We start from the raw sequence: 23,674 nt of genomic DNA on the forward strand, positions 1-23,674 counted from the left end.
ATACATGTATACCCCAAAACTTTGTTTGCAGGGGGTATAAGTAAGAGAGTATCAGTTTGCTATTTTCAGAGAGCTTGCATGTTTTTTTAATATAGGAATATACATGTACTTCAACTTCCAAGTAGTAATTTACTTTGCAAAATTAAAGTAACTAATTAATTGGTTAAATCTGTAGCATGTTTTGAGGTTTTAGACATGTAATCCCAATTGATTTACGTCGATTCCTGCAAACTCAAATCTTGTGTGCCCACTTTCTTTTCAAATGAAACAGACATTGGTCCAATCTTTTTTATCCCTTGGGAGTTATCTCTCTTGTCACTGATCATCTTCATGAACCTCTGCAGGTGATCTGGCCAGTGCAAGTGTACATGGGGAATATTTTATATTGTAAAGATACAAAAATCACAAAAATCAATAAAACTACCTCCATTTTCATGAAGAAAATATTATCAAAAAATTTATGACATTTCACACCCCATGCACACATTTTCTCTCTCATTTGTGTGCATACAATTAATTGCGGAAAAAAAAGATTAACAAACTACCTCCCATTGATTAACTCTTAAATTTATTATAATTCAACTACATTCAATAACATAACAATTAAAAGGTCAGAAAAAATAGTAAAAATATAAATGTCTAATTAGACTATGATGATAGTCAAAATATCTCTAGGATCACAGAAGTATAACTTGTAGCACGTCAACAAATGAAATATATATGGTTGAAAATGAGTTAAAGAAAATGGGGGAATGGTTTCAACAGTACACAACTATGTCAGGTGCTTCGTGAAGTTTGGCATAGTGATCAATGTTCCCCTAATGATGACCCACAGTATGCTGTATTATGACTTAGATATCACATAGTCCTGATAGGCTCGATAGAGTCCAGCGACATACTTGCACAGACTGTGAGGGACATCTGCTGGGAACAGACAAACCTCGTTCTCTGAGGAGCAGAGAGCGGACACTTTGGGTAGCTTGTGTTTCGTCTTGGTCTGTAGGGGAATGTACCGTTGAACGTCCACATTTTCAGCAATGTCCCTGAATTGGATGACCTTTTTCGAGTCCTATAAATGACAAGAATGAATGTAATTCATTTGATTTTTGGTTTTGGTTTTTCTTTGAGTGAGAATGTATTTCCTTAGTTTTCCCCCTTGATAAGAGGTCATTAAAACTTAAACATATTAGTTTATGAATTGAATAATAAATGAAGAATTCTACTGACTAATATTGTTTGCAGAAGACAATTCTTAATGAACAAAAGTTAATTAAGAGTACTGGCAGTAGATGTCATACTGGTACAGTGGAATATTTGTATTGATTTCAGGTCACATAAACATTGGTTAAACAACAACAACAAAAATTGTAATGTATCTTTTATATATATATATGTTGACACATGAAATTATAAACCATGTCGTAATATTAACATTATAAACATCAATCAAATTGCTTCTTTCAATACAATATGGTTCTATTGGTACTTTCTACTGAATCCTTTTTTTAATTCCTCAAATTAAACTAAAGAATACTTTTCAGAGAATACAAACATATTTTTTGAAACATACAGACAATGTTAATGGATTCTTTATATCTGATAAACTACTGTGATTGTCATGTTATCAATATTTGTATAAAAAGTAACTTTCCACATGATAATTCCAGCATCTTTAAATAAACAATGAAATATAATTACTGAAATATATACATGACAAATCAATTACAAGAGGCCCACGGGCCACATCGCTCACCTGAGCAATTGGTATGATAAAATCAGCTTCATGGAGTCATAATACAAAATATCTGGACAATGTGGTATAATATATGTAGATCCTATATCAAAAAATATTTTCCTTCTAAATATTCTTATATTTATAATGAAGTCCATTTTCTAACCGGATGATTTTATAGTCATATCACATTCAGCATTGCAGTTCTCAAAAGGACCCTTAACAATTGTTTACATACAGGATATAAACCTACATCAAACTCTGAACCTTTTTAAAGGCCCAATAATCGCCCAGGGGCAAAAGTTTAATTAATTTTAAAGAATCAGCAATATATAAAAATGCTTACATATAATTAAAAGCATATATAATAACATTTCAGTTTTTGTGAATAATTAAAATGTTTTCCTTTGTACAACTGAATCCCCAATGTGGCCCCACACCACTCCTTAAGATTGTGATTTGAACAAATTTGAATCTACACTATCTGAAGTTGCTTCCAAACAAGTTTCAACTTTTCTAGGCAAATGTTTTTTAGAAAAAGATTTAAAGATATTTTTCTATATATTCCTAAGTAAAAATCCCCCCTCCTCCCCCTGGAATCATGATTTGAATAAACTTGAAATCTCACTACCTGACAATGCTTCCAAACAAGTTTCAGCTTTCCTGGCATAATGGTTTCTGAGAAGAAGATTTTTAAAGATTTACTCTATATATTCATATGTTAAAATTCGCCCCCCCCCCCCATTGTGACCCCACCCGACCCCCAAGGGTCATGATTTTCATAACTTTGAATCTACACTACCAGAGGATGCTTCTACAAAAGTATCAGCTTTCCTGGCCTAATGGTTTTGAGAAGAAGACTTTTAAAGATTTACTCTATATATTCATATGTATAAAAGGCAATCCCCATTGTGGCTCTACCCTACACCCAGGAGTCATGATTTTCATAACCTTGAATCTACACTACCTGAAGATGCTTCAATATAAGTTTAAGCTTTCCTGGCCGAATGGTTCTTCAGAAGAAGATTTTAAAAGATTTACTCTAAATATTCTTATGTAAAAATTTGACCCCTCTATTTGACCCCTCATTGTGGCCCCACCCTACCCCCAAGGGTCATGATTTTCACAACCTTGAATTTATGCCAGCTAAAGATGCTTCCACATAAGTTTCAGCTTTTCTTGCCAAATGGTTCGTGAGAAGAAGATTTTTAAAGATTAATTTACTCTATATATTCATATGTAAAAATTTGACCCCCCTTTGTGGCCCCACCCTACCCCCGTTGGTCATGATTTTCACAACTTTAAATCTACACTACCCAAGGATGCTTCCACACAAGTCTCAGCTTTCCTGGCTGATTGCTTTCTGAGAAGATGATTTTTAAAGATTTACTCTATATATTCCTATTATATATGTGAAAAGTTGACCCCGCCAATGTGGCCCCATCCTACCCCAGAGGGTCATGATTTTCACAACTTTGAATCTACACTACCTGAGGATGCTTCCACAAAAGTTTCAGCTTTCCAGGCCTAATGGTTCGTGAGAAGAAGACTTTTGAAATATTCTCGAAAATTTTCAACAATTCCTTATTATCTCCATTTGCAAAAGGGCATGATCCTTAATTTCTACAACTTTAAATCCCCTTAGCCTAAGGATGCTTTGTGCCAAGTTTGGTTGAATTTGGCCCAGGGTTCTTGAGAAGATGTTGAAAATGTGAAAAATTTACAGACAGATGGACAGACAGACGGACAGACGACAGACAAAATGTGATCAGAATAGTTCACTTGAGCTTTCAGTTCAGGTGAGCTAAAACAAGAGGCCCATGGGCCACATCGCTCACCTGAGGAACAATAGGTATGATAAAATCAGCTTAATGGAGTCATAATACAAACTATCTGGACAATGTACAATAATACATGTAGATCCTGTATAAATAAAATCCATTTTCCCCTGGATATTCTTATGTTTATAATCATTAGTCCCCTTTCTGACAGGATGATTTTATAGTCATGTCATATGTTGAGTATTGCAGTTCTCAAAAAGATCCTTAACAATAGTTTATACATCGGATATAAACGTACATCAAACTCTGAACCTTCTCGTGAGGCCAAAGAATTGTCCTGGGGCCAAAGTCTTAATAATTATAAAGAATCATCTGGCTGATTAGTTTCTGAGAAGATTTTTAAAGATTTACCCTATATATTCCTTTGTTAAACTTTGACCCCCCCATTGTGGCCCCACCCTACCCCTGAGGATCATGATTTTCACAACCTTGAATCTACACAACCTGAGGATGCTTTCACACAAGTTTCAGCTTTCCTGGCTGATTAGTTTTTGAGAAGAAGATTTTTAAATATTTACTCTGTTTATTCCTATGTAAAATATCGACCTCCCATTGTGGCCCAAACCTATCCCCAGGGGTCATGATTTTCACAAATTTGAATCTACACTACTTGAGGATGCTTCCACACAAGTGCCAGCTTTCCTGGCTAATTAGTTTCTGAGAAGAAGATTTTTAAAGATTTACTCTATATAATCATATGTTAAACTTTGATCCCCCATTGTGGCCCCAACCTACCCCCAGGGGTTATTATTTTCACAACTTTGAATCTACACTACCTGAGGATGCTTCCACACAAGTTTCAGCTTTGCCGGCTGATTAGTTTCTGAGAAGAAGATTTTTAAAGATTTACTCTATATATTCATATGTTAAACTTCGATCCCCCATTGTGGCCCCACCCTACCCCCGGGGGTAATGATTTTCACAACTTTGAATTTACACTACCTGAGGATGCATCCACACAAGTGTCAGCTTTTCTGGCTGATTTGTTTCTGAGAAGCAGATTTTTAAAGATATACTCTATATATTCCTATGTAAAACTTCGATCCCCCATTGTGGCCCACCCTACCCCAGGGGGTCATGATTTTCATAACTATGAATCTACACTACCTGAGGATGCATCCACACAAGTGTCAGCTTTCCTGGCTGATTAGTTTCTGAGAAGAAGATTTTTAAAGATTTACTGTATATATTCCTATGTAAAACTTCCACCCCCCCCCCCCCCATTGTGGCCCCACCCTCAGGTGGGCTAAAAAGATTAAGTTTACAATACAATAAGTTGTTAAAGTTGGTTTCTGGAAGAACAGACTTTGAACATTTTCTTAATAAATATTGACAATTTTTTTACTTTTTTAATCTTTAGTTTTTAAGATCTGTGTACAAACATAGAATTGTGAGCAAATCTTTGTATCTTGCTTATAATTCGAAGCTTAACACTCAAATATGGTTAGTAAATAGAAATTGTAAACAATTAAACACAAGAAACATGCACTATAACAAATAAAGAACACAATTTATTTTTTCGAAATGAATCATATATATGTACATGTATATACCTACATATTTCCGTCCGCGATATCAAAAGAAAATGCCGAATTACCGATAGAAGGAATTGTATTTCAGTACCCCTACATCAGATTTTGCTTAATTTGCGCAGGTAAACAGTTAACTGTTTGATTTACCGAAGTATCTGTTTGAATTGATACGTAAAAATCACGAAATACCTGTAGACGACAGTTTCCAGGTTTAAAAGCGTAAATAATGAAAACGAAACGAAAATCCGAACAAGCTAACACCAACACACTTGTTTGATCCTTGTTGGAACAATTAGAAAATTAATCAATAAACAATAAAAACAGAGGGAAATGCACTTTAGTACGTTGTTAATGCATCAGATTTAATCATTTTCGCAGGTAAACATTTACCGAAGTCTATGTTCCAAATACAAGGCGATTGTTTCCCAAGTTAAAAAGCAAAATGAAACGAAAAAATGAAAACAAACTAAAACCAACATCACAAGTGAAAATGACAACGCGTTGAAATATTTAACCTCAATTTACTTCACAATAATCGGCACCAAGGTTATTTCCATGTTTCATATATTATATTCGCACGTGAACTGTTGCACAACAAACTGCCAGCTTCAAACAAAGAACCTCGTTTTCGAGATGCGGTAGACTGGCGATGCCTGTCATAAGACCGTCTATCGCAATGAATTGCCAGTCTACGATATATGGAATAACGAGCCATTCTTTATAAGTATTTTCGCAATTATCTCAAATTTGGAACAGAAATCGCCTATAATTTTTGCAATTTATATTTTCCTTTCCCTAAGGATGATTTATGCTCAATTACGTTAAGATTAACTCGGTAGTTCTTGAGAAGAAGATTTTTTAAAAATGCACCCCCCTTTTTCTACAGTTTCAAGGTTTTCTCCGCTTTGAATACAGATCGGACTTTTATTTCTGCAATTTATATTCGCCCTCCCATAAGGATGCTTTGTGCCAAATTTGGTTGAAATTGGATAAGCGGTTTTAGAGAAGAAGTTCAAAATGTAAAAAGTTTACAGACGGACAGACGGACAGACGGACAGACAGACGGACGGACGGACGGACGACGGACAAAATGTGATCAGAATAGCTCACTTGAGCTTTCAGCTCAGGTGAGCTAAAAAGGAAACAAGAGGCCCAGGGGCCACATCGCTCACCCGAGCAACAATTGCCTCAATTCTGATCAAATTAGCATTACAGTATCAAAATATCTTGACAACTAAGTACAGTAGATCTTGCTAAAAAAAATAGAAAATCTGCCAATTTTTATCCACCTCTTTTTTGGGGTAAATACCAAGCCCCTTTTGTTGTTGTACCTGTAAGAAGATTTTTCTCTATTCCAATTTACCCCCCCCCCCCACCTCCATTTCGTGGCCCCCCTTTTCTCTAGGGAATCATGGTTTCATCAAACTTAAATCTGCATAACCTGTGCTTTCACACTAAGTACTGAGTTTTGGACCGAAAACTTTCCCAGAATATTTTTAAAGATTTTTCTCTATATATTCCTATGTACAAATTCAAACCGCCATCACGGCCCAGCCCTATCACTAGGGACTGTGATTTTGCAAACTTGAATTTACACTATCGGAGGATGCCTCTACACAAGTTTAGCCTTTTCTGGCCAAATAGTCTTTAAAAAGAAGATATTAAAGATTTTCTCTATATATTCCTATGTAAAAATTCATCCCCCATTGTGGCCTCACCATACCCCATGACTATTATTCAAACAAACTTGAATCTTTACCATCTTGGGATGCTTCCACTTAAATTTGGGCTTTCCTGGCCTTATAGTTTTGAGAAGAAGATTTTTAAAGATGTTCTCTATATATAAAAATTTATCGCCCATTGTGGCCCCGCCCTACCCCCAGGGACCATGATTTGAACAAACTTGAATCTACATTATCTGAGGATGGTTACAATTTGAGCTTTCTTGGCCATAAAGTTTTGAAAAGAAATTTTTTTTAAAGATTTTCTCTATATATTCCTGTATTAAAATTTATCCCCTAATTGTGGCCCCACCCTACCCCTGGGGACCATGATTTGAACAAACTTGAATCTACACTATCTGAGGATGCTTCCACTCAAATTTAAGCTTTTCTGGCCTTATAGTTTTTGAGAAGAAGATTTTTAAAAAAAATTTCGATATATTCCTATGTAAAACATGACCCCCCTCTTGTGGCCCCACCCTACCCCCGGGGACCATAATTTGAACAAACTTGAATCTACACTACCTGAGGATGCTTCCATTTTAATTTGAGCTTTTCTGGCCCGATAGTTTTTTAGAAGAAGATTTTTAAAGATTTTGTCTATATATTTCTATGTAAAACTTGATCCCCTAATTGTGGCCCCACCCTACCCCTGGGGACCATAATTTGAACAAACTTGAATCTACACTATCTGAGGATGCTTTCACTCAAATTTAAGCTTTTCTGACCTTATAGTTTTTGAGAAGAAGATTTTTAATTTTTTTTTCGATATATTCCTATGTAAAACATGACCCCCCTCTTGTGGCCCCACCCTACCCCCGGGGACCATAATTTGAACAAACTTGAATCTACACTACCAGAGGATGCTTCCATTTTAATTTGAGCTTTTCTGGCCTGATAGTTTTTTAGAAGAAGATTTTTAAAGATTTTGTCTATATATTTCTATGTAAAACTTGATCCCCTAATTGTGGCCCCACCCTAGCCCCGGAGACCATGATTTGAACAAACTTGAATCTACACTACCTGAGGAAGCTTCCACTTTTATTTGAGCTTTTCTGGCCTAATAATTTTTTAGAAGAAGATTTTTAAAGATTTTCTCGATATATTCCTATGTAAAACATGACCCCCCTCTTGTGGCCCCACCCTACCCCCGGGGACCATAATTTGAACAAACTTGATTCTACACTACCTGAGGATGCTTCCATTTTAATTTGAGCTTTTCTGGCCCGATAGTTTTTTAGAAGAAGATTTTTAAAGATTTTGTCTATATTTTTCTATGTAAAACTTGATCCCCTAATTGTGGCCCCACCCTACCCCTGGGGACCATAATTTGAACAAACTTGAATCTACACTATCTGAGGATGCTTTCACTCAAATTTAAGCTTTTCTGACCTTATAGTTTTTGAGAAGAAGATTTTTAAATTTTTTTTCGATATATTCCTATGTAAAACATGACCCCCCTCTTGTGGCCCCACCCTACCCCCGGGGACCATAATTTGAACAAACTTGAATCTACACTACCTGAGGATGCTTCCATTTTAATTTGAGCTTTTCTGGCCTGATAGTTTTTTAGAAGAAGATTTTTAAAGATTTTGTCTATATATTTCTATGTAAAACTTGATCCCCTAATTGTGGCCCCACCCTAGCCCCGGAGACCATGATTTGAACAAACTTGAATCTACACTACCTGAGGAAGCTTCCACTTTTATTTGAGCTTTTCTGGCCTAATAATTTTTTAGAAGAAGATTTTTAAAGATTTTCTCTATATATTCCTATGTAAAACTTGATCCCCCCATTGTGGCCCCACCCTACCCCCGGGGACCATGATTTAAACAAACTTGATTCTACACTACCTGAGGATGCTTCCATTTTAATTTGAGCTTTTCTGGCCTGATAGTTTTTTAGAAGAAGATTTTTAAAGATTTTGTCTATATATTTCTATGTAAAACTTGATCCCCTAATTGTGGCCCCATCCTACCCCCGGGGACCATGATTTGAACAAACTTGAATCTACACTATCTGAGGAGGCTCCCATTTTAATTTGAGCTTTTCTGGCCTGATAGTTTTTTAGAAGAAGATTTTTAAGGATTTTGTCTATATATTTCTATGTAAAACTTGATCCCCCCATTGTGGCCCTCCCTACCCCTGGGGACCATGATTTGAACAAACTTGAATCTACACTACCTGAGGATGCCTCCACACAAGTTTGAGCTTTTCAGGCCGAATAGTTTTTGAGAAGAAGATTTTTGAAAAATACCAACAAATTTTCAATAATTCTCAATTATCTCCCCTTTAAAGAGGGCGTGGCCCTTCATTTGAACAAACTTGAATCCCCTTCACCTAGTGGTGCTTTGTGCCAAATTTGGTTGAAATCTGCCCAGTGGTTCTTGAGAAGAAGATGAAAATGTGAAAAGTTTACAACGCCGACGTCGACGACAACGACAATGACAACGACGACAGACAACGGACAAATTGTGATCAGAAAAGCTCACTTGAGCCTTTGGCTCAGGTGAGCTAAAAAGGTAACAAAACTTCTTTGAATGCATAAACAAGAAATTAGAACAAACTCTATAAAACTTTTCCAAGGTTTACCAGCAGAGATTTGAAAGCCTTCTTCAAAAGCATCCACTGTTCAAAAGTAATCAATAACACATAAAGCAGAGGTCTATAAAATACTAGGAATTTTAACGCAAGATCTGGTCCAAATCAAACTGTGCAGTGAATTTAATTAAGAAATAAGGAATCATTCTTTGAGTATTATGATATGATCATTTTGGTCTGGGCGTGATCAAATCCAATAAAGCCCAAAGGGCTTTATGATAGATGTGATTAGCCCCTAGTCCCCCCATCCGAAATTATCACCTCATAATATTCAAAGCATGATTCCTTATCACTTATATTTACATAATTTTTTACCATCGTACGATTAAATATTTAAAAATAAATAAGCAAATCCCACTGGCTCCTCAATTTGGCGTCATTTGAAGTTATGGGTTATATAGTACAAAATTGATACATAGTGTTATCACAGGCAAAGACACTGGAAAATGTAAATACATGTATTGATATTTATAATAGGAAATGGTATTTAGCCTTCCCTGCACTTGCTGAGAAATAAAGGAGAGAGAGAAAAGTCCAAGGTTATTTTGCCAGGTTATATCACTAACCAATTAAATCCCCTGATGTGTTTCACGACTTTCACTGGGAAATATTTTATACAGACTGTAGCTTTTGTATACATGTGAACATACAACCTCTGAATTGACTGTCAATCAATACAATGTCTATTCTGTCCAAGTTACTCAATGGTCAGAGTATGGGCAAGCAAAACCAGAGGCTTAATCTTGGTTTAAGTTTTAACCACCTATTGTATGCACAAGTTTATATTCCAGGATCCCTAAACTGGTGTTATCAAGTTCAAAATTAAAGACAAAGCAACATAGTCATGGATGTTTGAAACTGGAGTAACAATACTTAATTAAATTGCAATTTCTGGCAACAATGTATAAGTAAAACAATGTAAAGGCATGTTAAACTGAGATGCTAAAATTTGAGATTTTAAAATGACTGTGTCTTTGAATAGAGAATATGTTTATAAATTTCAAAAACTTTTGAAATAATTTATCATAAAAATGATTGGTAAAGCCCTGTTTTAACTCAATAATTCAAGTTTCAACAAGGAATCTTGAATATCAAAAAATAATTAGAGGTCCATGTGTTAATGGCTGTAAATATTCACATACATTTAAAGGCCGAGGTTTTTAACCGGGTGGTTTACCTCCGGTAAGTTCAGGTGGGGGTGGAGCCTATATCGATAAAGGTGTGAAGCCCCAAGGGAAACACACTTGCTTGTGTATACATGTCTATATACAAGGGGGGGTTAAAATGCTCTCAACAGAGTTTTTTCGATGATCTAAAAAATATTGTATTTATATATGTACTTGGAAAAGCAAATTGTCGATCATTGAGATGAATATGAAAGCATGAAATAACCGTGTGCGACATGGCCAAAATCTTTCGTTTGTTTAAACAATTAAGTTTCTGACTGGATTTAGTGAGAGTTTATCGCAATGTTTTATGCAATATGTTATCATCATACTGTACTTAAATACTATTGTGGTACATAAACCAAGTACGAGTAAATCTTTAATTCATATCTTTCACAATTTTCAAGAGCAGAAAAATTAATTTAATTTAATCGCTGTCAACAGTAGTTTCTTTTGATTATAAAGACAAGGCGTTTTATCGTCACGGTATCCATCAAAAGACAAAAGTTAATTGCACGATCTTCGCAAGCGCTAGACATGCATGGTATACACAGGACGAGTAAACGAATGTCAATCATTTTCTAACATCCAATCTGGGGCCTCAATTCAGTTGATTGACTGGGGTACACTGACCAGGTAAATTTGAAGGCAGTGTTTATTTTCTCGGTCTTTAAGCTTGTCTCAAAAACAGCAACGCATATTGTATGACAAGAACTGACAGAGAGATATCGTTTGATGTTAAAGAAATGTGATAGAGTAGCTGCTGAGTATCTGGAGACACCTGGTTACCTTTTTCATGCAGTCCCTTGTGATCGCAGACTGTTGAAGATCTACAATAAACTTCTTCTGTATTGGATATGTATCATCAATATACTTGCATACTGCTGGAATAATTTGTTCCTGAAAAAAGAAGAATAATTTATGGGATCAGTTCTCAAGAATAAATGAGCTTTTTTATTTACTCGGTGTCTCAGATAGAACCTGCTCTCTTCATAGAATCTGATCTCACATCTTTCTACAAGGCAGCTGGCATATTCTATTGTAATGGAAACAGTAGTTTCATGTGGCACATGTTTATATAAGAATGTTTGCTTGCATAGTTTTCACCTAATAATAACCTCTGATATGGTCGTTCTATCACCAAATACGAAATAGCTATCTAATAGTTAACAGTTAAAATGTTGGGTTTTAGAAAGGATTGTGGACCATGCATTAACCCTTGCTCAACAAAACAGCATTTTAGAGCTAGCATATTAGATGTTTTCTCATTAAGGTTCTTTGACCCTCAGCCTCAAAGTATTTTTTACATCATAAAAATGTTATTTGTCCTTCAAACTTTCGCTTAAAGGAAATGAAATGAAATTAATTTATGGTATCCATGTATTTTACCAAGTTATTGCAAATTTGCTAATGGAATTTTAAAATATAAAAGTTGAGATCAAATTTTAACCAAAACAGGTATCGGAGATCATTAAGTACATGTTTAATGCTACATATTTATTATATCATGTAGGTTTAAAAGTCTAATGATTCGCTAGCAAAAATGCATAATTAGCTCATGTCATTCATAACTGTAAATTGACATTTACATCATAAGAAATTAAGCCCATGCTTATAATATGCTTTGTATATTACCGGTGGTGCTGCAATATTCACTGCCATGTCACGAACATTGACACGCTTTGCATCCAGAAAATCAGTGTAGTAATTTTGAGCATCGTTGTCATCTGAAATATAGCATCAACATGGAAACAATGGCTTTATTACAAACACTCACCAACGTTTGAGGAAAGTAAAAGGATAAATCTAGAGGTAAAATGTCTAGAGAGTATTTTGGTAACAAATGTTTCACAAAATATCTTTGAAAATTGGTAAAGAAGTTAGTATTCCATTGTCAAAAAAAAATGCGAATTGCAAATATTATCCATAGCAGTATGAAATTTTCATAATTGTTTAAAATCAGATCCTTGATGCTCCAAATTAATATCATTAATTATTTAGTAATTTCAAGGTACATGTATAATACTTGAACATGTTTAAAGTAATGTCTAATGAACTACATGTATTGTGAAGTTTACAGTAATAACATTTATATAAATAGTGCTTGTTTGGGAGCTAGGGTAACAGTTGAAACCCCTGAGAAAACCATTGTAAACTGATGCATAGCTTTGCTTTATGTTTGTTAATAAGAGATACACAATAACTGTATATCAAAGAGCTATACAAGGATACAATAACTTAATCTTACAGAACTATAAAGATTGGCCTCTTTTTTAATTATCACCATATAAAAGTAATGAGTGTAGAATTTCAATATACCTGTCAGCTTTTATTATCTATAAAATGTTAGGGTACATAGTCACAGTATATTTTGCAACGTATATCTTTCATATCAATGTTACAGATTGATGACAAAGTATTTGTGTTGACAGTTAGGCATAGAGATAGTTTAATATGTAAAAACAGGATGAAGAAGACACAACTTGAATCCTTTTCTTTACAGCATTTAGAGAAATTCAGTAATCTGTACTAATTAACATATAATGTAAATCAAAAATGTTTGTAATTAATTTGTTTCTGTAAAATAATCTACGCAAACTAACTTATTCTACTTGCCATGGTACTTCAAATTAGTTTACAGGTATGTCAAATTTTGAATAAGTGTCTGTGTAATACTAAAAATCTTGACTCAGCCAACAATTACTAGTTGGTAAGAAGACAACTGCAGTCTGCTATTTGTACATACAGATATGACAAAAACATGAAACTACAAACCATTAAATACTGCAATATATGGTCATTTGATGCAATCTGTATTGCAGATCACAAAATTTTATCGTAATTATATATATCAGGTACTTACCAAAAATAAAAAAGATGACAGTATCTACGTTTCTGACATGTGGAACTTCGAGATTGGAAAAAAATTCACAGACTTTATCCCAGATGTCTTCCTTTGCTTTGGAGGATACATCCATGGAGACAAGTTTCTCTCGCTTTGCAAAATAGTCTGTGAATATTTGAACACACTCAGCATAGAGACGGGCTCTTTTCTGTTAAATAAATAATAAATTCGCAGTATTAAATTTACAGTGAAATAAATTAAACTCTGGTAGATTCATAATTTTTTAAATATTTTTTTGGAGGGGGGGGGGGGGGTATACATGCATGTACTGTGTTTTTGGTGCTTTAATTGGTTTCGGGCTTCCTTAAAGAAATATTCTTTTTTGTGGCTGTTATTTTTTTCCAGGTTACTGAACAAAGAATAATTTATCATAACTGAACAAAGACTCTCAGCTTTCATTTATAATATCCCTTGGGGATTCTGGCCAGAAAGGATCCTAAGCATCCCTTTTAAGGTATAATAGTGAAGAACTCTTAAAACTCAAAGGCCATATTAGGTAGGTGCAATGTATAGGTACAATTCTGTCAGTCCTTTACCCAAAACAGTGATACAAATAGACATTTAAAACAGAATTAACCATTCAGATATATGCAAAAAACTTGAAGAAGTGACAAATGCCGAGTCACAGAGACCAAATTTTTGCAGACCAGACAGTACGTAACCCATCAACGCGCCTTCAAGATCTCCTTGCTCAACTGAGCAGTTATCGTGTGGATGTAGTCATTTACATCGTAGAAGACTGCAAATTCAGCTTGGTAATGATTTTACAAGAATACAAAATTGGCTACAGAGCCATTACATAACTGCATTAATAAAAAATTCTGAATTTTCCTAAAAGATAAGAAGACTTGTCCACAACTTGCATCAAATGAAGTCTGGATCATCACTGATTTGTCTTTAATTTCAAGGAAAGGACATTAAATCATCTTTTGTTTAATATTCTAGATATATCCCAATAACTTCATCCAATAGTAAATAAAAACCACACCAATTAAGATAATCAGAGGGGGGGGGGGATTTTTTTATCTCAGAATTTCATATTGATTTGAAAGTAATGATCCATTAAGCTTGAACATTTCTTCATTGCAGTGTTCAAAGATCTACGATAATCATACACATCTCTATCATATATTGTCTGCGATGCATTGTACCAATTTATACACAGAGTTCTTTACTTTTTAATCATCAAAATATATATTGCCCAAGATATTACATATGCAAGCAATTTATTTTTAACCTTTGCAATAAATAGTTTTCAGGGGCTAGCTAAGGCTTTGATGAACATAGGCACAAAACATGCAAATTATAGCAAAGGGTCAGGGAGCCATCCATAGTGGGTCCAGAGCAGCACCCTGGTGATGAGTTAAATGGGACATGGCCCCCATAGGAAAATGGATTTCATTGGTATATAGACCACACACATCTACCATAAAGATATGGAATATACGGGATTTAATACTACAAGTCTACCTCCAGTTGTATAGAATCAGTATCAGCTATCAGTGTGCCTATTAATCCTTATATATATAGTGACTGTCAGTCTTCCAGTGAGTCATTAATCGACTCGATCATCATAATCACTAATTACTGATAATCTACGTGGTAAAACATAACCAGTACTAACCGCTAGTCTTCCAGTGTCGGCCTCATCAGATTGCTTCGGCTGAGCACTTTGTGTTTTAGTTTCTTTCGGTTCTGCTGCCTTTGGAACAGCACACTGAGGGGCCAGGATATTCTTCTCACTTGTGACAGTGAAATTGATTGCAAAGGAAATAGGAAACTGAAAAGAAGAAAAAAGAACCATTAAAGCTAGAGTCTTTTTAATCTACATGCTTGTAAGCATGTTATTTTGTGGAGAAATGTCTTGAAATGCTGACGTTGTCAGCACTCACTATATTTCTGGCCTCTGAAATTCATTTAAACATGTTTCCTCTATTCCTCATCAGTCCAGTAAAGATAAGAAATGCAATATTTGTTTTTTTACAGGTAAAAATAGTAATCTAGATCCACACATGAATTAAAGTGAATTAAAGTCAGACCCTATTTATCTTCCATTATTTTCAATACTATTTTCATTTTTTTTCCCCCATCTCAACAATGTGAAGATTTTCACTACAGAATTCAAAATTTTATTTTCAGTTATATGATATTTTTCTGTTTGGATATATAGTTTTAATTGAAAATATATACTGCTACTAATTTAAGACCTTACTAAAAAGCACTGAGTTGCATTTTGTATGCAATAAAAAGAAAAATTCAAAATATTCTAATTCCAAAAATAGCCAGGTAATGCACCCTGAATTTTTAGGGCTTAACAGGTCTAAATGCTAATAAAGAAGAAATATAATCTATCAAGGAAAATTATCTAAAACTGAGGAATGTCACATGTCACCTTAAATACTATTCATGTTGAAAGTTGTTGAAGAGAAAGTCCAAGACATTATAGAGATTAATCCGAGTAAAATGTCTGAAGGAAAATTTGACATCAACATTTCCAATTTAACAAATTTAAATTAATATTAGTAAATCTAAAACTAGCACCACCTTTTCATGCTGTATTTTTTTTTATGTTTGCATGAAGAAATAAAGCTCCATGGCATGTCAAACTGAATAATTATATTTTTAAATGTATTCGTTTGTGATAACAATACAATTCAATTTTGAAGCCAAAAGCCCAATAATTTCATAAAAGATGAGCGACACAAAATGGGCGTGTCTTGTAGAATAACTGAAAAACAGTATTCCCTGCGCTGCCTCGTAATACATAGCATGTGCTACTAGCTGCAGGACTGTAGCTCCCGGTCTGAAAAAAATTCGGATAGACGACCTGGGAGTTACAGTGCCTCCCATAGAAAAAATCTGCAATTTAAGGCGCACAAAAATCTGGGCTAGTTTTGGACTGATTAACCTTAATTACACACAAATTCTGTGAAAAAAATAAGTACCATTAAATTCTTCATGAAATTTCCTACTGATATCGTCTCTTTCCTTGCCCCTGACTTTCCCCGAAACACGCTAATCGACCTCGGAAAATGAAATATGTTAAATTCACGTCGAGATCAAGAGTCGCCATTTTTTCATGTAAACAAACTGCAAACCTCCGAGGAATTATTTGAAATCAAATATTTTTACAGAATGTGTTCGGAAATAAGATTAATCAGTCCCAAACTAGCCCAGATTTCTGTGCACCGTAAATTGCAGATTTTTACTATGGGAGGCACTTGCTGTAGCTCACAAGTCGTCCAACCGAATTTTTTCAGACCGGGAGCTACAGACCTGCAGCTTCATGTGCTACATGAAAATATAGTGGTTTTAAAATGTTGTTTTAAAGTGCTGAAATTGGAAAAATTATAAATACATGTATATGTAATAAAGAATTATTCTTTGAAAAATTAAGGTGATAATTTTGTTCAGAGCATGGTCAAATCTATCATAAAGCCCAAAGGGCTTAATTGGATTTGACCACACCCAAACCAAATTTATCACCTCATAATCCTCAAAGAATGATGCCTTATTCCTTAAATATTTACCTTGACACTTTTATTTTCATTAATTGCATGACAGGAGATCAACAAAGAAACAACAAAGAATCCCAAAAACACAGAAACTATAATATACTTACTCTGTTTTCAAAGATTTTGAAATCATTTTCACATTCTTTTACATTTCTGAATGGGGTCATAAGGAATTTGAGATTTGGCATGAAGTCCCACAATATGCAGTTATCTTTGCCCTCTTTTTCTATTTGGTTGCATATAAGACCGAAGATCCATTGCAATCGTAACAGTTCTGGCTGGGTCTGTCAAACAGAAAAAGAATTATCAAACAACCAATCTAATTAGATTGATCAAAAACCATAATTGTCATTATTGATTAAGAATTATGAACTGGTGATGCAAAATACAATGTACTTCTGCATTAAGCTTATAAAAATAAATCAGTTTGCTATAATTATAAGCTTTAATCTGAGAGATGCCACGTGATAGAGACGCCACGTGATATGGCTACCATGGCAAGCAAATTGAAATGGATATTGTCTATTCACTCTATTGCTCATTGATTCAGTGGCAACACGTATTACTAAATACCGACTTAAAATTATTCTGAATTATGCACTGAAACTGTAGATCATTTTCTTTGCATGGCCTGTGCTAGTCTTGTACATGTACTTGCCCAAGGTATACTATCTACTGATGTATTTAATACCCCCCCCCCAAAAAAAAAACCAAACCCAAAATAACAATATACTGTTAGAAGATTGATTTAATTGTTGACAAAATCTTATCAATCTGGTCCTATACTCTTCATGCAAGCTCTCATTTTCAACAAAAGCTTCAGGAACTGTTGAACTTTTTTAGGCTTTCAGCTACCTTGGTCATGTTGGTTGCCATAAATTGCTAGACTAAGTGTTTCTCTAACAAAGTCACATAAGTATTCCATGTATACTTGTTCAGATTATATATATTCCTTTTAATTACATATATGGTAAAGACAGTTTCCATTATTCCTGGTAGAAACATACCATGGATATATGCTAAGAAATTCATTATAACCTATGGTATCTCAAACCCAAAAGAAGATATATAGAAATTATTTACTTGTTTTATTTATTTAATATTCAAAAGATTAACTAATAAAGAAACATAATTCATTTGCTATCTTGCTTTCATGAAATAAACAGTTTGGTATTTTACAAAGACGTTTTAGTAAATCTGAGCAATTTTGATAATACTCGATCTGTGCTGTCTCTGGAGTGCACACGTTCCGTTTAATAAAAATTTCCAATATCAACAAAGTCGGTTAATGAATAGCCCACTTACTTAATATTACCTATTTATATCTTGTGATTAAGTTTATTTTTAGTTGTTCAACACTTTTTTTAAACATTAATTAAGGTGGATGAATGATAAAAAAAAACATATCAATCAGATCTACCTTAAAATTTCAAACAATATCTTTGGTCATAAACCACTATAAAGTCATTGAAAGAAAAAATCCCAATACCGGTACTTGCAGAGTAAATTTTGAATATTTTCCTACATTTTTATACAGAGCTTGTGGAGATTTATATAACCTTACAATGTGTTCTGCAAGCAATAGTAAATTTCATTTGAAAAAAACTCAAACTTGTTACCAATATTGAAATTTTTAATCCAATTCCAATATTTAACTTGCACAGAATTCCATATCTTAAACCTTGTCAGAATGAAATACATAGAGATAAAATTGTTGGTGCCTTCCTTCTAAAGTAAATTATTTAAATACAAAATTTGAAAATGTTATGCTGAAAACTACTTGATCTTGCCTTTCACAACATGCACAACAAGATGACCTAAATTGCCATTATAACAATACATACTGATCGACAAACAAAGTAATATTTGAAACTGTTATGTTCAAATCCCACAATAAAAGTGTCAAAAGACAAAGTAACACACAGACAGACAGACAATGTGGTTCTTACAAGACTCTTTATTTGCAAATTATGTAATAGTAATATTGAACACTTTGGGTCTCATTACATATACAAGATAATACATTATCAACATGATCAACAATATGAACTTTATATGCTTATAGGAAGTTGATACCTTCAACAGAGCTGCAATATCTTCTGTTCTCTTGCTGGAATTTGGATTTTCTAACTTCTTGGACAACTCTTCCATTAGCACTGTTTCTGTGCTAATCAGTTTTAATCCATAAACATGTGAGACATCATCTAGAAGCTTTCCTTTCCTACTTCCTGGGCCCCCTAAAAAAGAAAAAAATCGGCATGAATAAACTGAGAGAAAAATAAATCCAGATTCGATCCAGTATGAATCATCTCACGGATTCCAAGTGAAATCAGTATCAACTGAACACAACACTACAAAGAGTGGACTTCAACAGAGTCCAGGCTTCCCTTTATCTGTCAGCTCAAGTCATATTAATATCACTTGTCTGAATTCATTTAAATTTGGTTGCATAGGCTTTTGATTTAAAATTACTTATATAACAGAGGCCTAAGTTTTTGTCTTTTTTGGTAGGTCTTCATTTATCAAACCCACGTATATGCGAAATGCTATTTGGCCTTTGGTAACCCGTCCTCCTGCTTCATTTGGCTGAGGAAGGTTCGCCTGTGTATGGCGTATGCCTGTGAACAAATTCGCCTTTTTTGCAAGTATGATTGATGGATAGCTCACATTTAGGTGATAAAAGTAAATGTTTGTTTATAAATCAGCACATTAATTGATTATATGCAATGATTTAACACATTTTCATTCATTACTTGATAAAATAACGTTTTATTCATTTACATTACACAACCTTCCTCACATACAAAATAGACAACGACTGCAGAATGCATAATCAAGGCTATTATTCTGGCAGATAGAATCATTTTGAAATTTTGTGGAGAAACTGCTGAGAAAATTTGCATTTTGTGGTACTTTTAATTTGACTTGTCATATCTGTTACCATTGTTATATCTGTTACCATGGTTACATGAACATTTGTGACATTTTACGCCATTTTATTTCATTTGCCGATTTGCCGTTTAAAGCCGTTCACATGATCAGCACATTTCGGCACACGCCAATATGGGACAAATGAAGTGCACCCTTCACTAACTGATTAAAGTAAGATTTCTTAAAAAGGACTATATATGGTATGGGCATAAAATGGCCCCCAAAAAGTAATATCATTGCTTTACTGTAATTCTTTGTTTTCTTTGTACAGATATATATGTGATGTTTTAACTTAATGTTCATTTTGATTCAAGTGCCCACAATTTTGAAATACGGCATTGTAAAGACAGCCTTTTCCCGCCATTTTTGCATTTTAGCATAAAAAAGCTTGTAGTCAAGAAGTTTTTCTTTCAGGAAACATAGAGCGCATGCTTGAACCAACAAAATATTTTAATCAGGGATGTATCTAGCCAAGACTAATAAGTGACAAAAAAATTGTCCTGGTTCAAGCATGCGCTCTATATTTCCCATTCGTAAAAAGATGAGAAAAATGACAATTTTAACTGATTTTGATTGAATTTTTGAAATAGCGTCACTTCTGACGTCATATACCGCAAGTGAGTGCAAATAAATTAAACAAATATGTGAAAAATATATTTTATATAAACTCTTCTAAATTATAACATAACATTTTATTGTAACCGAAACACTTTAAAAAATGGTGAATTATGGGGGCCAAATTTAACTCTTAGCATATATAGTTCTTTAATTACAATATTTGCCTGCCAAATCAAAAAAATAGCTCCACTTGCTGGAATAGAAACTTTACTTGCCCCCGGCAATTAGAAATTGTTAATGTAGATACCTGCAGAGTATCAATACCTAGCTATACCTAATACACTTAAAAACGATGGTTCATGATGGCAAGCAGTTATCTATAATCTTGACCACTTCTTAATCTTTATAGAAAGATTGTGCTTTCTGATCTTACTAAATATACTATGCATTTTAAAATCAAAATATTCTTGAAACCATTGTTAAAAAAGGGGTTATTCTTGTGCAAGCTAGTTCTTGTTTTCATCTCCTTTCAAATTTGCCTTACACTGAAAAATAATGACTGATCAGATGTGTTACTATCTCATATGGATATCACATGTTACATTTAGCATGCAACCTATAGTGTTATAAATGAATACCTGTACATGTAGATAGGCAGATCCAAGTGAGCACAGTAATTCATATAGATGTAAATAACAATAAAATCTGATTCTGTTATTGCATGTCTTAATTCTTCTTCCAAATGGTCACATCATAAATCATGGGGCCGTAAATCATGTCAATCATTTTTTTTGTATCACTGATACATGAATTATTATGTGAATTTCCTACCATAGTACATGTAAGTAATCATTGAACAATCCTACAACTTAAAGCTATTCCACTGAATTTGTAAATTACACTGAACTAACCTTATCATGCTGATACAAATCATAATGGTTGGATTGTTATTTTCTAATTATTTAGTTTGTTCATTCTACACAGCTGTGTATGCAAGGCCTTAGATGAACACCACTAAAGATCTGTTAAACTTATGGTAATAAAAGTAACATGTTAAGAACATAAAGAAAGGCATAGTTATTGATTTTTCTCCTTTAGAAAACATCATAAAATCAAAGTAATATTTGCATCTGAGTTTTGTGAGGCCACCCTTTGATTTTTAAATTTGTTTTTGTAACACGGTAATACATCTCAATAAAAGAAGAGTTTACAAAGTATTGACAAGCAAACATTATAGGTCCACAAACCCTGGTCAGTTTAAACACTGTGAGAAGAATGGAGATTTTCAAAATGAACTACGCATACTTTCTCCAGCATTGTTCAATGCATGGTATATCAAATATATACCAATAAATATACCGTCATGGCAATACATTGGGAAACATAATCAACACAATTACTACAATATAATCCATTATCCTTAACAAGAATCGAACCGCAATCATTAATCATGTGCGTCGTAATTACTATAATTAATCTGTATCTTGCACTTTTATTAAGCCCCAAGACCAAATAAAACCGATACAATATGATGAATAATCAAAGGTTTCAATTTCACACTGGCATAATATTGAAATATCGTATGCATTTATGAAAACACATTTCGTATTAAAACGGCCTTACAAGATGGTACTCACCAAACACGACGATTACTTGAGGCCTCGTAGATAGAATTTTCACTTCTTTGCCAATATGAAGATTTATTTTAATTTTGTCCCTTTTGTGCAAAACTAACCCTGGGCTATCATTCTCTAACGTACTGCCACCACATCCCATGTTTTTGTCATTCGGAATGCAGCGGAATGACAGTCAGTACTCTCCTATTTTCGAGTTTGTTGTCGACTGCTACTCTACAGGCCTTTGCGCATGCTCCAATCGATCTCAGCATCCACAAGAAAGAAATTCCAAAACTGAGCGCGTATGCATATCCGGAATAGCGACCATAAAGATTTTTAAATTTTTAATATTTATCATTTTCTTTGATAAATAATTAACTAAATGAAAGGCTTATCTCATAATGTATGAAATTGGTGGCATAAAAGTTGTATAATTATTATAATTAGAGCATATACCAACTTCACTTCGTATCCTTCATAAAAAAGTAGTTGTACACCTACATTTTTTTTCTCTTTTATTCCTGGAACTATACTGATACATGTACAAAGTACATGTTTATATACATGATAATGTAATGGTCATATACACGTCCATATAAATGTAATGGTCAGATACATGTACTTTTAAATGTAATAATTAAATACATGTATACATACAGGGTGATCCAAAATATCAGATACTGTTTTGAATGTCTTTTACAGTCTAGAGGAACACATTTTAATTTAAAATAGCAGATTGCGTCCTAGCTATATGGTTTACAAGAACGTTTTTCGTTTTGTAGGTACAACGATAGGCTACAGTTTTTATGACAAATTTCCATCGCACCCTGTTTACACTTCTGTTTGGTTTATCTCCTCTTTTTTCATTAAGGAGCTCTAAAATTTTAGATTTTTTGTGTAAGGTTTTTTTTTAATTATTTGATACTTTAATAGCATAAAATGAAAGATCCCCATCCATGGTTTACACCAGGGTTATGAGTGACGCAGCAGTAAGTCACCATTTGGGCTAATTAAGTCCTGCAGGCACGTAGCATCGTTTTTGAAAGTGTGTGTGTGTGCGTGGGGGGGGGGGGGGGCGCAGACTCACCCAAAAAATCTTGACAAGCAAGCAAGCAAAAAAAAAAGGGGGGGGGGCTTTACTTTCCTAATCCGTGTGTGTGTGTGGGGGGGGGGGGGGGGTATATACCTTTAACTTCAATTTCACTGATTATTTGTTAATTCAATTTTTTGTATGTAAATTTCAGAAAAATCCTTGCTGCGTGCCTGGGACAGTCCTAAGAAACTTTCTTCAATTTTGTTTCAAACCACACAGCAATTCTTGATGTGTTTAGGGTACATTTTCCATGCTTTGATCTACTATTATTCACAATTATGTTATTTCGGATATCATTGAATACCTACACTTCCTGCTAACATATTCAGCTTTTTTCAGATGACCATTCGGAGAACCTGGACAAAATAGAGTAATTCTTGATTTTCCTTGAATGTTGTCTATAGTTGTCCTTAGTTCCTCATTATCTTCTTTCACTATATATATAAGCCTGTATGATGAACTC

The 23,674-nt window shown here is 34.1% G+C and overlaps 1 protein-coding gene across 2 annotated transcripts; it reads right to left on the minus strand.

Moving 5' to 3' along the window:
- Window positions 1-551: 551 nt before the first annotated feature.
- LOC105327271 (uncharacterized) lies at window positions 552-22,375 on the minus strand. Of its 2 annotated transcripts, XM_011427636.4 has the most exons (9): window positions 22,140-22,374; window positions 19,090-19,250; window positions 17,121-17,297; window positions 15,123-15,278; window positions 13,457-13,646; window positions 12,229-12,320; window positions 11,383-11,493; window positions 9,419-9,454; window positions 552-1,069 (listed from the first exon to the last, which is right to left on the minus strand). In XM_011427636.4, exons 1-9 carry the CDS (start codon window positions 22,276-22,278, stop codon window positions 845-847), a joined length of 1,287 nt encoding a protein of 428 aa, XP_011425938.2. In that variant the 5' UTR covers window positions 22,279-22,374; the 3' UTR covers window positions 552-844. The 2 variants fall into 2 exon arrangements, with proteins under 2 accessions (XP_011425938.2, XP_011425939.2); XM_011427637.4 differs by lacking the exon at window positions 9,419-9,454 and having other exon boundaries at window positions 22,140-22,375.
- Window positions 22,376-23,674: the final 1,299 nt, after the last annotated feature.

Source organism: Magallana gigas, chromosome 5, assembly GCF_963853765.1.
Source record: "Magallana gigas chromosome 5, xbMagGiga1.1, whole genome shotgun sequence".
NCBI classification, from domain to species: Eukaryota; Metazoa; Mollusca; class Bivalvia; order Ostreida; family Ostreidae; genus Magallana; species Magallana gigas.